This window comes from Macaca mulatta, chromosome 1 (genome assembly GCF_049350105.2).
Source record: "Macaca mulatta isolate MMU2019108-1 chromosome 1, T2T-MMU8v2.0, whole genome shotgun sequence".
Classification (NCBI taxonomy): Eukaryota; Metazoa; Chordata; class Mammalia; order Primates; family Cercopithecidae; genus Macaca; species Macaca mulatta.
The window spans coordinates 217,210,529-217,222,389 of NC_133406.1; the positions used below are offsets into that span (position 1 = coordinate 217,210,529).

Below are 11,861 nucleotides of genomic sequence, written 5' to 3' on the forward strand. Positions count from 1 at the left end.
CAGCTTAACCTATACTAGTGTTTTCTTTGAACAGAAAGAAAACAGTACAAAGTTGAAAGCTCAACGAAGCACTTCCCCCAGGCCCAGAGGCAATTTGGTCCTAAGTACTCAACAGGTCAGGGAGCCTACAATACCAGGATTCAGGGCAGAAAACTTTGGGCCTAGGGGACCACCACAAGCCAAGGACTCGGGACTGAATGTCAAAAGAAAAAGGAGGGTAATGTCCCCACTTACGGAAGAATGAACAGTTCCTCCTGCAACCTCAATCACCTGAGACACCATGACACTTACAACAAATTCTTCAGTGAAGCTTCAAATTCAGAGGTTCAGTCCCAGGAGCTGTGATTAATGCTTTAATTAGTGGAATTAGTGAAGGGCTCATCTGCTCTAAGATTTCTAACCTTATTTTTCCCCCTACTCCAAATTTAAACATAGCCCTTCTTTTAACTCCAAAAAATGATCCAACTGAAATAAAGAGGCTGTGGCTGAGTGAATAGGACCCTTCGTGCTTTTCAAGAACAGCATTTGTATTCTGATTTATTTCAGGCTGCATTTTAGAAATTTTGAGGGCCAACAAGGTTTGGTGGTGGCAGAGTTTTCCTAGGACAGGCTGGAGAAACAGTGGCTATATCCTCCAAACAGCAGCATGGGCCAATCCCTCAGACGAATTCTCCCAAAAGGATCAGATTCAACACTAATTCCCTTTATCACCTGTTCCTGTTTTCTGCAAAGGAAAGAATACTGACCATATCAAATCCCGTTTTTAGATACTTACATTCTCTTCAATTGCTAAACTGAGTTTTAAGTCCAAAGTCTTTGGTCCACTGGCAGACCACATGAGCTGCTCAATTACTTTCTTCACCCTCATTTCTTCTGATAAGCTCCAGAATCGGTTCTCCCTCATTTTTGTAAATGTCATTCTACAAATTACTTCCCTTGTGCAAAATGAAATATAGGGTTTTTGTTGTTGTTGTTGTTTTGAGACAAGGTCTCACTCTGTCACCTCAGGCTGGGGTGCAGTGGCACAATCATGGCTTACTGTAGCCTTGACCTCCTGGGCTCTAGTGATCCTCCCACCTCAGCCTCCCAAGTGGCTGGGACTACAGGTGCACACCACCATGCCCAGCTAATTTTTGTGAAATACAGGTTTTCAACCCCACCTTCTTCTTTACTATATATGGGTGTAGGAGTGTTTTTGGTCTACTGTACAAAATTAAGCTTGACCTTTCCTGGAAAAACTGATCCAGTCTTGATTTAATTGTGGCACTTCCTATAATCTACCTAGTCCAAAACAACAACAAAAAATTTCAAAGTTCAGTACAGTTCCCCATGACATGAAAGTTGCATCACTGCTATCAAGAACTCAAAAGAAAATACAAACATTAAGTCTGGCAAGGATTTATTAGGAAGCTTATTAGTCACAGTGAATAAAAGCCATGAAAAGAAGAACTCAGATCTCCAAATTCTGGCATTGGACTTACAACACTAGTTAGAAGCTAATAAACATTAAGGAAGTTCCAAGGGAAATCTTAACTAAGTCTCAATCTTACCGACCAGATTACCCACACACACAGAAATGATCCCCATGCTCTCCCCAGACTGCTTAGCTAGGCAGTGGAAAAGACCTTCTCCCCAAGCTTAAGCTATCACGCATCAGCAGGAGACTCCTGATCTTCTAGCTATAACCACAGGACACATGTGCGTGACAGACAACTCCAAGCTGGGCAACTTGACAAGAATGCTGAACAATGAGAGGGGAAAGGAGCAAGCAGGAACAAGTGTTTTAATTGGAGACCCTCCTGATGGCTACTATTAACACAATCCTGAGGCGTCAGAAAGTTTTCTATAACCCACAAAGTTTCCTTTAAAACAAAACAAAACAAAACAAAAAACAAGTCACACAACAATCCTGCCACAAAGCAACATGACACTTGGAATCACATGGCCACATTGACTGGAAAAGCAAACGTTATCCATGACTGCCAGATGCTACCCAGCCCAAGACCCAATTTCCACAGCGCCCTAGAGAACAACGATGGTCCCCTGGCACCTACACAACCCTCCCAGTGGTATCGTATCTTCCGTAGTCCAGGTTTCTGCAGCAAGCCCCAAAGACAAAGCTTGGCAGAGGCTGTGGCAGCCAACTCTCTGTGGAGCCTCATCCCTTTGTCCTTCCCAACAGGTAGTCGTACATCTTCACTGACACAGCACCTCTATGGGAGCCTTGGCCAGCCCTTAGGAAATAAAGTGTGTCTGTGGGGTAACCTGATGGACCCTATGGTCTGCTGGGTTGGCAGATGCTTCGTAATTGCAGATGGTCACCTCGTGTCGGCGAAGCTGCAAGAAAATTAAGGCTGGGTCAGCCAGCCATTAGAAGAACTGTCCTTTCCCACACCACACACATTGCAGTAGTCCTTATTCAGGTTCATTTCTAGGGGTCATCATTTAATATCGCCTGATTTTAATACTTAGAAGTCATCATCTAATATCTCCCAATTTTGATACTTTTTAACTTCAGAAAGCTGCAAAGATCATTATCAATGATTCACCTTGTAACTCTGAAGATTCAGTCTCTCTACTATAATGGGGGTACCATGCGAACAGGAACCTGTCTATCGTATTATCTTATCCCTGGTGCATGAATAGAAAAGATTATCAAAAATACTCAATGAAAGCATTTGAAAGGAGAAAACTGTGAATATAAATGACAATTTCAGGCTGGGCACGGAGGCTCACGCCTGTAATCCCAACACTTTGGGAGGCTGAGACAGGCAGATCACCTGAGGTCAGGAGTTCGAGACCAGCCTGGCCAACATGGCGAAACCCCGTCTCTACTAAAAATACAAAAAAATTAGCCAGGCGTGGCAGCAGGCACCTGTAATCCCAGCTACACGGGGGGTGGGGGCTGAGGCAGGAGAATCACTTGAACCCAGGAGGCAGAGGTCGCAATAAGCCAAGATATATTAAAAAAAAAAAAAGATATATATATATATAAAATATATTTAAGGGGGTTGAATAACAGTTTCAACCCCCTTAAAAATACCTGTAGTTTGTCAAATGAGACGAAAAGTTCATACTGATAAAACCAAGAAAAATAACAAACTGAGGGTAATTGTGACACTTGCTTTTTTCCCTTCCGCTCCCATCACCACAGTGTGTAGATATGTAGACATGAGGGCACAACCTTTCCAACCCCATCTTACCTCAGTCCACTCTCCTCTCAGGCCAATATAAAAGACCTTTGTCGTATCTGCTCCGAAGTTTTTTGAAATATGAATTGAGAGATGATAGACATTTGAAAAACGAGAAATTCTAGGGGATGACAGGAATAGGGAAAGAAGGTATGAATTATAGTTCAATGAGTATCTCACCACCATGTAAAACAATAATTCAGCTCCAGCTTGTAAAAGCCAGGCAAAGTCAGAGCTCCTGAGTCCTTCCTTCTCCTTTGGACAGGCAATTAATTCAATGACCATTTACTGAGCACCTGCCAGATCCTGTCCAAGACAGTAGGGATAAACACTGCTCCTGCCCTCAAGGAACAGGAATGAGAAATGCTGCATAACCCAGCAGGGATTCTAAAGCACATTTAGTGTTAACCTAAACTGGGAGATACATCTTTCCTAAAACCACCCTAGGAGTTCATTCAGATCTGCCAATTGCTTACAAGTTAACAAGTCTGTGGCTTGCACTGAAATCTCTGCCAAAAATTGACCAAGCCGAAGATCCAGTCTCCCCCACTGTTTTAACTCATTTCCAATGCTAAGAGAGCAGGAGACTGGCCACAAACAAATGGCAAGCCCTATAAGAAGCCACAGAGAATGGAAGACAGGCCCAGTGCTTACTTTGTAGCATACTCTAATTCTCCTGTAAGATCCCGATTCAGACTAAAGGTCTGATCTGGCTCCCTTTCTGTATCATCAAAGGACATCTGTGGAATATTCTTGTACCTGAGAAAGGAAAGGAAAGAAAAGTCAAGAAATGTGCATTATCACATGTTTCAGGTTTTCAAAACTTTCTACTGACTGCTTAAATGGTTTTGGTTCTATCAATAGGAGACTGAATTTGGGAGTCAAATTTTAGAAATAACATTTTATACAAGTATCTCCAATTTTTTTTTTTTTTTTTTTTTTTTAGACAGAGTCTCACTGTGTCACCTAGGCTGGAGTGCAATGGTGCAATCTCAGCTCACTGCAACCTCCACCTCCCAGGTTCAAGTGATTCTCATGCCTCAGCCTCCTGAGTAGCTGCGACTACAGGTGTACATCACGACGCCCAGCTAATTTTGGTACTTTTAGTAAAGACACGGTTTCACCATGTTGGCAATGCTGGTCTCTAACTCCCAACCTCAGGTGATCTGCCCACATCGGTCTCCCAAAGTGCTGGAATTACAGGCATGAGCCACTGCGCCCAGCCTACAAATATCTTTAATCCAACAAAAAAAGAGCTGAGATCTGCAACATAACCCCATGGCATCTTTGAGTGGGTTAATACCACATGAGAAGCAATACACAAAGAGACGGCTCAAACTAGGTCACATGCAGCAAATGCATGGAGAAAATAAACAACTCAGCACATTCAGACCAAACTGAGGATGTTATTAAATAAAACAGCTTACTCATGGGAAAAATACATACTTTGGCAGAAACATATTACAGTTAAGAGATAAAAGATCAGGTAACCCAATGCTCAATCATTTTGTGTCCAAAAATTACGCCATACACTCAGTCACCTTACAGTTCTTAAAAAATTTATAACATGGGGATTTCCATTTTGAAAGAGCACAAAAGACTGCAATCTCACATCTAAACCGCTAGAGAGGGTGCAGTGAGCCGAGATCACACCACTGCACTACAGCCAGGATGACAGTGAGACTCCGTCTCAAAATAAATAAAAAGTAAACTGCTAGAGAAGAAAATGTTTTTCAAAGAGTAATCTAAAAAGTAGCTGTCTCTATAACCCACAAATTCCCAAAGACTAAGCCACATGTCCCCACCAATTCCAGGGTGTTTTATTAACACACCCACACAGAAGAGGCCTCGATATTAGTTGAAGCAAAATCATGTAATTTAAGAAAGCAAATGGTTACTTCAAAGTGTTTCTAAGAATGATGCACCACAGAATAATAACAATAGTGAACATTTATAAGCGGCATAATGAGAAGCAGTATAGCACTGTAGTTAAAATCTAGAGCTAGACTTTCTGGGATTCAAGCCTGGCTCTGTCACTTACCAGCTGAGTAAATTTGGGCACCTGATTTAACCTCTGTTTCCTCATCTGTAAAATGGGAATAATAATAGTACATATTCCACACAGTTGGTATGGAGATGAAATTGTATCAATTCTAAGTAATGCATATATTAAACACACTTTACTATGGAAAAGGTCAAACTTACATAAAAGCAGAGATAACATAATGAATCTCCACATACTTTTCACTCATCTTCAATGATCAACATTTTGTAGATTTTGCCTATATCAGCCCGATTTTGTTTAAGCTCAATATTTTAAAGCAATCCCAGACACACCATTTCATCTATAAATATTCCAGTATGGGCCAGGCGCGGTGGCTCATGCCTGTAATCCCAGCACCTTGGGAGGCGGAGGCAGCTGCATCACTTGAGGTCAGGAGTTCGAGAGCTGCCTGGTCAACACAGCGAAACCCTGTCGATACTAAAACTAAAAAAAAAAATTAGCCAGGCATGGTGGTATGTGCCTGTAATCCCAGCTATTCAGGAGGCTGAGGCAAGAGAATCGTTTGACCCCAAGAGGCTGAGGTTGCAGTGAGCCAAGATTGGGCTACTGCACTCCAACCTAGGCAACAGAGCAGAACTCTGTCTTTTTTTTTTTTTTTGAGACGGAGTCTCGCTCTGTCGTCCAGGCTGGAGTGCAGTGGCCGGATCTCAGCTCACTGCAAGCTCCGCCTCCCGGGTTCACGCCATTCTCCTGCCTCAGCCTCCCGAGTAGCTGGGACTACAGGCGCCCGCCACCTCGCCCGGTTAGTTTTTTGTAGTTTTTTTTTTTTTTTTTTTTTTTTTTTTTGAGACGGAGTCTCACTCTGTCGCCCAGCCTGGAGTGCAGTGGCCGGATCTCGGCTCACTGCAAGCTCCGCCTCCCGGGTTTACGCCATTCTCCTGCCTCAGCCTCCCGAGTAGCTGGGACTACAGACGCTCACCACCTCGCCCGGCTATTTTTTTTTGTATTTTTTTTACCAGAGACGGGGTTTCACCGGGTTAGCCAGGATGGTCTCGATCTCCTGACCTCGTGATCCGCCTGTCTCGGCCTCCCAAAGTGCTGGGATTACAGGCTTGAGCCACCGCGCCCGGCCTAGTTTTTTGTAGTTTTAGTAGAGACGGGGTTTCACTGTGTTCACCAGGATGGTCTCGATCTCCTGACCTCGTGATCCACCCGTCTCGGCCTCCCAAAGTGCTGGGATTACAGGCTTGAGCCACCGCGCCCGGCCAGAACTCTGTCTTAAAAAAATAATAATAGGCCGGGAGGTGGAGCTTGCAGTGAGCTGAGATCTGGCCACTGCACTCCAGCCCGGGCGACAGCGCGAGACTCCGTCTCAAAAAAAAAAAAAAAAAAAATATATATATATATATATATATATATAATATATACCGTTAAAAAGGGCTTTCAGGCCAGGCACGGTGGTTCCCTTGAGGCCAGGAGTTCTCAAGACCAGCCTGGCCAACATGGCGAAACCCCATCTCTATAAAAAATACAAAAATTAGCCAGGTTTGGTGGCAGGCATCTGTAATCCCAGCTCCTTGGGAGGCTGAGGCAGAAGAATCACTTGAACCTGGGAGGCGGAGGTTGCAGTGAGCCAAGATTGCACCACTGCACTCTAGCCTGGGCAGAAGTGAGACTTCATCTTAAAAAAAAAAAAAAAAAAAAAAAGGTGGGGAGGAGGGAAGGACGGGGGCTTTAAAAAAAATACATATATGTGGCTGGGCGCCATGGCTCATGCCTGTAATTCCCAGCACTTTAGGAGGCTGAGGTGGGCAGATCACGAGGTCAGGAGATCAAGACCATCCTGGCTAACATCGTGAAACGCCGTCTCTACTAAAAAATACAAAAAATTAGCCAGGCGTGGTGGCCGGCGCCTGTAATCCCAGCTACTCAGGAGGCTGAGGTGGGAGAATGGCGTGAACCCAGGAGGCAGAGCTTACAGTGAGCCGAGATGACACCACTGCACTCCAATCTGGGCGACAGAAACTCTGTCTCCAAACAAACAAAATATATGTAATACCATTTTACAATAATTGACAACATCAACAGATAACAAAATTAACAGCAATTCTTTTTAATTTTTTTTTAGGCTGGGTGCAGTGGCTCACTCCTATAATCTCAGCACACTGGGAGGCTGAGGTGGGCAGACTGCTTGATCCCAGGAGTTCAAGACCAGCCTGGGCAACATGGCAAAACCCCATTTCTGCAAAAAAATACATAAATTAGCTGGGCATGTTGGCACATGTCTGTATTCCCAGCTGCCTGGGAGGCTGCAGTGAGAGGATTGCTTGAGCTGAGGAGGTAGAGGCTGCAGTGAGCTATGATTGCACCACTGCACTCCAGCCTAGGTGACAAAGTGAGGCCCTATCTCAAAATATATAAATAAATAATATATTTTTAAGCCTTGTTCTGTTGCCCAGGCTGGGGTACAATATAAGATCTTATGATCTTAATTCACCATAACCTTTAATTCCTAGGCTCAAGTGATCCTTTGGCCTCGGCCTCCCCAAAGTGCTAGGATTGAGGCACAATGGTAAGTTTTTTTTTTTCCTTTTGAGACAGAGTCTTGCCCTGTTGCACATGCTGGAGTGCAGTAGCGTGATCTCAGCTCACTGCAACCTCTGCCTCCTGGGTTCAAGTGATTCTCTTGCCTCAGCCTCACGAGTAGCTGGAATTACAGGCGCTTGCCACCATGTCCGGCTAATTTTTGTGTTTTTAGTAGAGACAGGGTTTCACCATGTTGGCCAGGCTGGTTTTGAACTCCTGACCTCAGGTGATCTGCCTATCGTGGCTTCCCAAAGTGCTGGGATTATAGGCGTGAGCCACTGCGCCTGGCTGAATGGTAATTCTTTAGTAACACATAACACCTCATCTGTGTTGAAACTTCCCTGATTTAATACTCTCAATCTAACTTTTCTGGATGTGTCCACGGCATGTCATAGTTAAATAGCACTTTTTTCTGTATTAACTGTATATAATATAATGGTACATTTTACAATCAATGACATCTTACATTTGATAAAGCATAATACATGTAGTGTGCTTAGAACTGAGCGCTATGATTTGTACCTGTTCACCCAAAATCAGGCATTTACTGTGTTCCAGACCTAACCTAAGCTCTTTACATGTTTTATCTCATTTAAGCCTCTCCACAATCTTATAGTTAATGTATGCACTGTTACCATTCCCATGTTAGATATGAGAAAATCCAGGCATAGAAGATAAGGTCTCAAAGTCATGAAGGTAGCAAGTGGTACAGCCATTATTTGAACCCAGTTTACTCCAGACCCCACACTCTAAATCACAATGCAGCATGGATGTCTAATATTCTCAGGTCAGTCCATCATCTTCCAAGTAAATGAGTCTCCAAAAGCATCAAAGGTATTATTTCCTTAAAATGATTAAACACATGTATTTGCTTCCAAATTCATGTTTCTAATACTCAACTACAATATATCTTAAATCTCTCTAAAGTCCTTTAAATTAATCAATTTTTCAGATGAATTTTTTTTTTTTTTTTTTTTTTTGTTGAGATAGAGTCTCACTCTGTTGTCCAGGCTGGAGTGCAGTGGTGCAATCTTGGCTCACTGCAACCTGTACCTCCCCGGTTCAAATGATTTTCATGCTTTAGCCTCTCTAGTAGCTAGGATTACAGGCCTGTGCCACCGCGCCCAGCTAATTTTTGTATTTTTAGTAGAGACAGGGTTTCACCATGTTGACCAGGCTGATCTTGAACTCCTGGCCTCAAGTGATCCGCCTGCCTCAGCCTCCCAAAGTGCTGGGATTTGAATTTTTTTTTTTTTTTGAAATGGAGTCTTGCTGTCACCCAGACTGGAGTACAGTGGGGCGATCTTGGCTCACTGCAACCTCTGCCACCTGGGTTCAAGCGATTCTCCTGCCTCAGCCTCCTGAGTAGCTGGGATTACAGGCATGTGCCACCACGCCCAGCTAATTTTTGTATTTTTAGTAGAGATGGGGTTTCAGCAACCTGGCCAGGCTGGTCTTGAACTTCTGACCTTGTGATCCACCCATCTCAGCCTCCCAAAGTGCTGGGATTACAGGCGTGAGCCACTATGCCCAGCCTCTAGGATTTTAAGTTTTTATTTATTTGTTTTTATTACTACTTTTGCGATGGGGTCTCATTCTGTCATCCAGGCTGGAGTGCAATGGAGAGATCTCAGTTCGCTGCAACCTCTGCCTCCCAGGTTCAAGCAATTCTCCTGCCTCACCCTCCCTAGTAGCTGGGATTACAGGTGTGCACCACCAGGCCCGGCTAATTTTTTTATTTTTAGTAGAGACGGGGTTTCACCAGGTTGGCCAGGCTGGTCTTGAACCTCAGGTGATCTGCCCAACTCAGCCTCCCAAAGTGCTGGGATTACAGGTGTGAGTCACCGTGCCCGACCTATATGTCATCTTTTATTGGTTTTGTGGGAAAAGTTACTGCACCCGGCCTGAACTTTTTAAATGTAAAGTTCTTCTTGTATGTTTCCCCAGCACTCAAAAAGCAGTTTTCCCTTTCTTTTAGGAAGGCTGTTCTGGAATAAGGTAAGTTGTCAAAAAGGGTACTAACTCTGTTGGCAAAAGATTCAGTGTTGCAAGAAGTATACACAACTTTGCTAACTAAATGCCACACAAACTCAAATGGAGTAATTCCAAGTCAACGCAACACATAAGATCATTACTGTATGAAACAGCAAGGAAAAATGTTGAAGCTAACCCCAAGAATAGAATCCATAAAGATCACATGAGATCTGCAGCTAGTTATTAAGAAAACTGCAAAGTCATCAACAAATGACATTTACACAACGCTCTCTGAATGAATCGTATCATAGTATGCACTTTGAAATATGAGACAAGCTGTTGGGCCTAAAGATGCTTAATCTAAGAAAGTCATTAATTCAGGAAGAAATATGTGTAGTCCAATGCAGAATGAGAACAGGGCCAAGATATTTTAAAAGGGGAAATATTAAACCTGGTAAGAAGAAAAATGATACTATTCTGGAATAAAATGTTACCAGAGGAGCTCCTTGAGGGCCTAAGCTTTTGCCACTTACAGTCTCATCTCAGAGGGGTGTGAGTCATCGTCCTCTCCCATTATAATGATGCCTTTGAGCTTGACATTGCCCGTAAATCTGCCAGAATGCAAAAGAGAAGGTTGTCAACCTGGGTTTGAATACCTGTTTAGTTGTGTGACCCTGGGCAAGACCCTTCCCCTGTATGGGCTTCAGTTTACTCATCTGTCAACTTGTACTAGATAATTTCTAAGATCCTGTTCACCTCTAGCATTCTACAATTCTAAGAAATTTACCTCAATTTCTCAGTTATTGTTCAACAACTACATCTGTTTCCAGTCTGCACCAAGAAAGCTATGATGCCTTCCTCCTCAAACCCACTAAATTAATTTATCCCATTTCGAGAAGCAAATGTGTGCTCTTGACACCAGTGAATGAATCCATCTGAGGAGGCAACTGGGTACAGCTTATTTAGCTGGAGGTAGGCACCAAGGAGATACTTACGGAATATTAAACAGAAGCTCTTCATCTGCATCACTTTCAACAAACTGGAGGGGATGGGGAGGGGGGAGGAGAAAGCAACAAATATTTGCTGAGAGCCTACAATTTCAGGCATCTCCCACCCTGTTCTACAACTGGGGTGCAATGGGAATAGTCACTCTCCCTTGGTTTTCCAAGACTTATTAACTTGAAGCTAATCAGTCTTATCCAGTGTCCTAACAGCCACAGGTCATCCAAGTGGAAGGTGCTTAATAAAAAGCCCATGAATGAATTTCCAGGGTCGAAGAGCCTTCTTAAGTGTGCACTGAAAGGCAGGTGCTTACGTGCATTTTTCTGAGGAGAAGGTCCATTGTTTTCAAATAGATAGCAAGGGGGTCTGCGACCCCACAATATAAAGAACCTTTGCTTTATATGGGAAACACCTTTCATCTCCCTAGGCTCTTCTTCACCAGGTAATATGATGAGGCAGCCATTAGCACTGGTCCAACGGCCCTCACGGCCATCCTCTCTAACCCACACAGCCCTGGAAGAGCGTTAGGCTGCGTAGCTTGACAAAACCGTCCCCGTTCCCTCTCGGCCTCAGTTTCCCTATATGCAAAATGGGGAGACTCAACGCTGCTCGCCTCCCAAAGAGCTGGCAGGAGACAGGCACGGAAAAGCGCTTGGCAACCAGGCTGTCGTTATTTTTAACATCAGGAATGAGTAGACCGACGGCCCGAGGCCAAACGCGCACCCCGCCCCACCCGCCCCAAGCCCCAGGCGGCCCACCTTGGAGCGGTCGGTCCGCTCCTCCCACGGCTTGAAGACGCCGCGGCCGCTGCCCTCGCGGCTCTCGTTAAGGCACTGCAGCCGCTCCAGGTCGATGCGCAGGTACAGGCCATAGGCCAGGCCGCGCTGCTCGGGCGGCTCCTCCCGTTCGGCGGCGCAGCGGCAGCCGCCCCCGCCGTGGCTGTGACCGTGCGACATGTCGACACCGCCACCTGCGCGTCCTGTAGGCCCCGCCGCCGCACTCGCCCGGCTCTGCTCAGACTAGCTCAGCGCCGCTTAGCTCCGGCCGCCAAGCGCGCCGCGCCCGCCGCGTCGTAAAAGGCGCCGCTGCGCGGCGCATGCGCC

At 44.8% G+C, this 11,861-nt stretch overlaps 1 protein-coding gene, 1 long non-coding RNA gene and 1 pseudogene across 3 annotated transcripts; 1 reads left to right on the plus strand and 2 right to left on the minus strand.

Moving 5' to 3' along the window:
• The window catches only part of LOC144335247 (B-cell CLL/lymphoma 7 protein family member C pseudogene), a 369,536-nt pseudogene that overhangs the window by 130,721 nt on the left and 226,954 nt on the right, over positions 1-11,861 (minus strand).
• On the minus strand, positions 507-11,839 carry PITHD1 (PITH domain containing 1). 2 transcript variants are annotated; one of them, XM_015130752.3, is made up of 6 exons: positions 11,517-11,839; positions 10,752-10,795; positions 10,290-10,367; positions 3,846-3,950; positions 3,204-3,312; positions 507-724 (listed from the first exon to the last, which is right to left on the minus strand). In XM_015130752.3, the coding sequence occupies exons 1-6, from the start codon at positions 11,712-11,714 to the stop codon at positions 695-697; spliced, it is 564 nt and encodes a 187-aa protein (XP_014986238.1). In that variant the 5' UTR covers positions 11,715-11,839; the 3' UTR covers positions 507-694.
• Positions 9,025-11,791, plus strand: LOC144335257 (uncharacterized). Its single transcript, XR_013405989.1, has 2 exons — positions 9,025-9,115; positions 9,441-11,791. It is a non-coding gene; the product is annotated as an uncharacterized LOC144335257 (long non-coding RNA).

Excerpts from the sequence above, each read along its gene's own strand:
- PITHD1 (XM_015130752.3), bottom strand. The coding sequence starts at position 11,714 with ATGTCGCACGGTCACAGCCACGGCGGGGGCGGCTGCCGCTGCGCCGCC. Across the intron at positions 3,951-10,289 it reads CACCCCTCTGAGATGAGACT|GTACAAGAATATTCCACAGA; the intron begins GTAAGTGGCAAA and ends TTCCTTTCTCAG. Across the intron at positions 3,313-3,845 it reads GAATTAGAGTATGCTACAAA|AATTTCTCGTTTTTCAAATG; the intron begins GTAAGCACTGGG and ends GTCATCCCCTAG.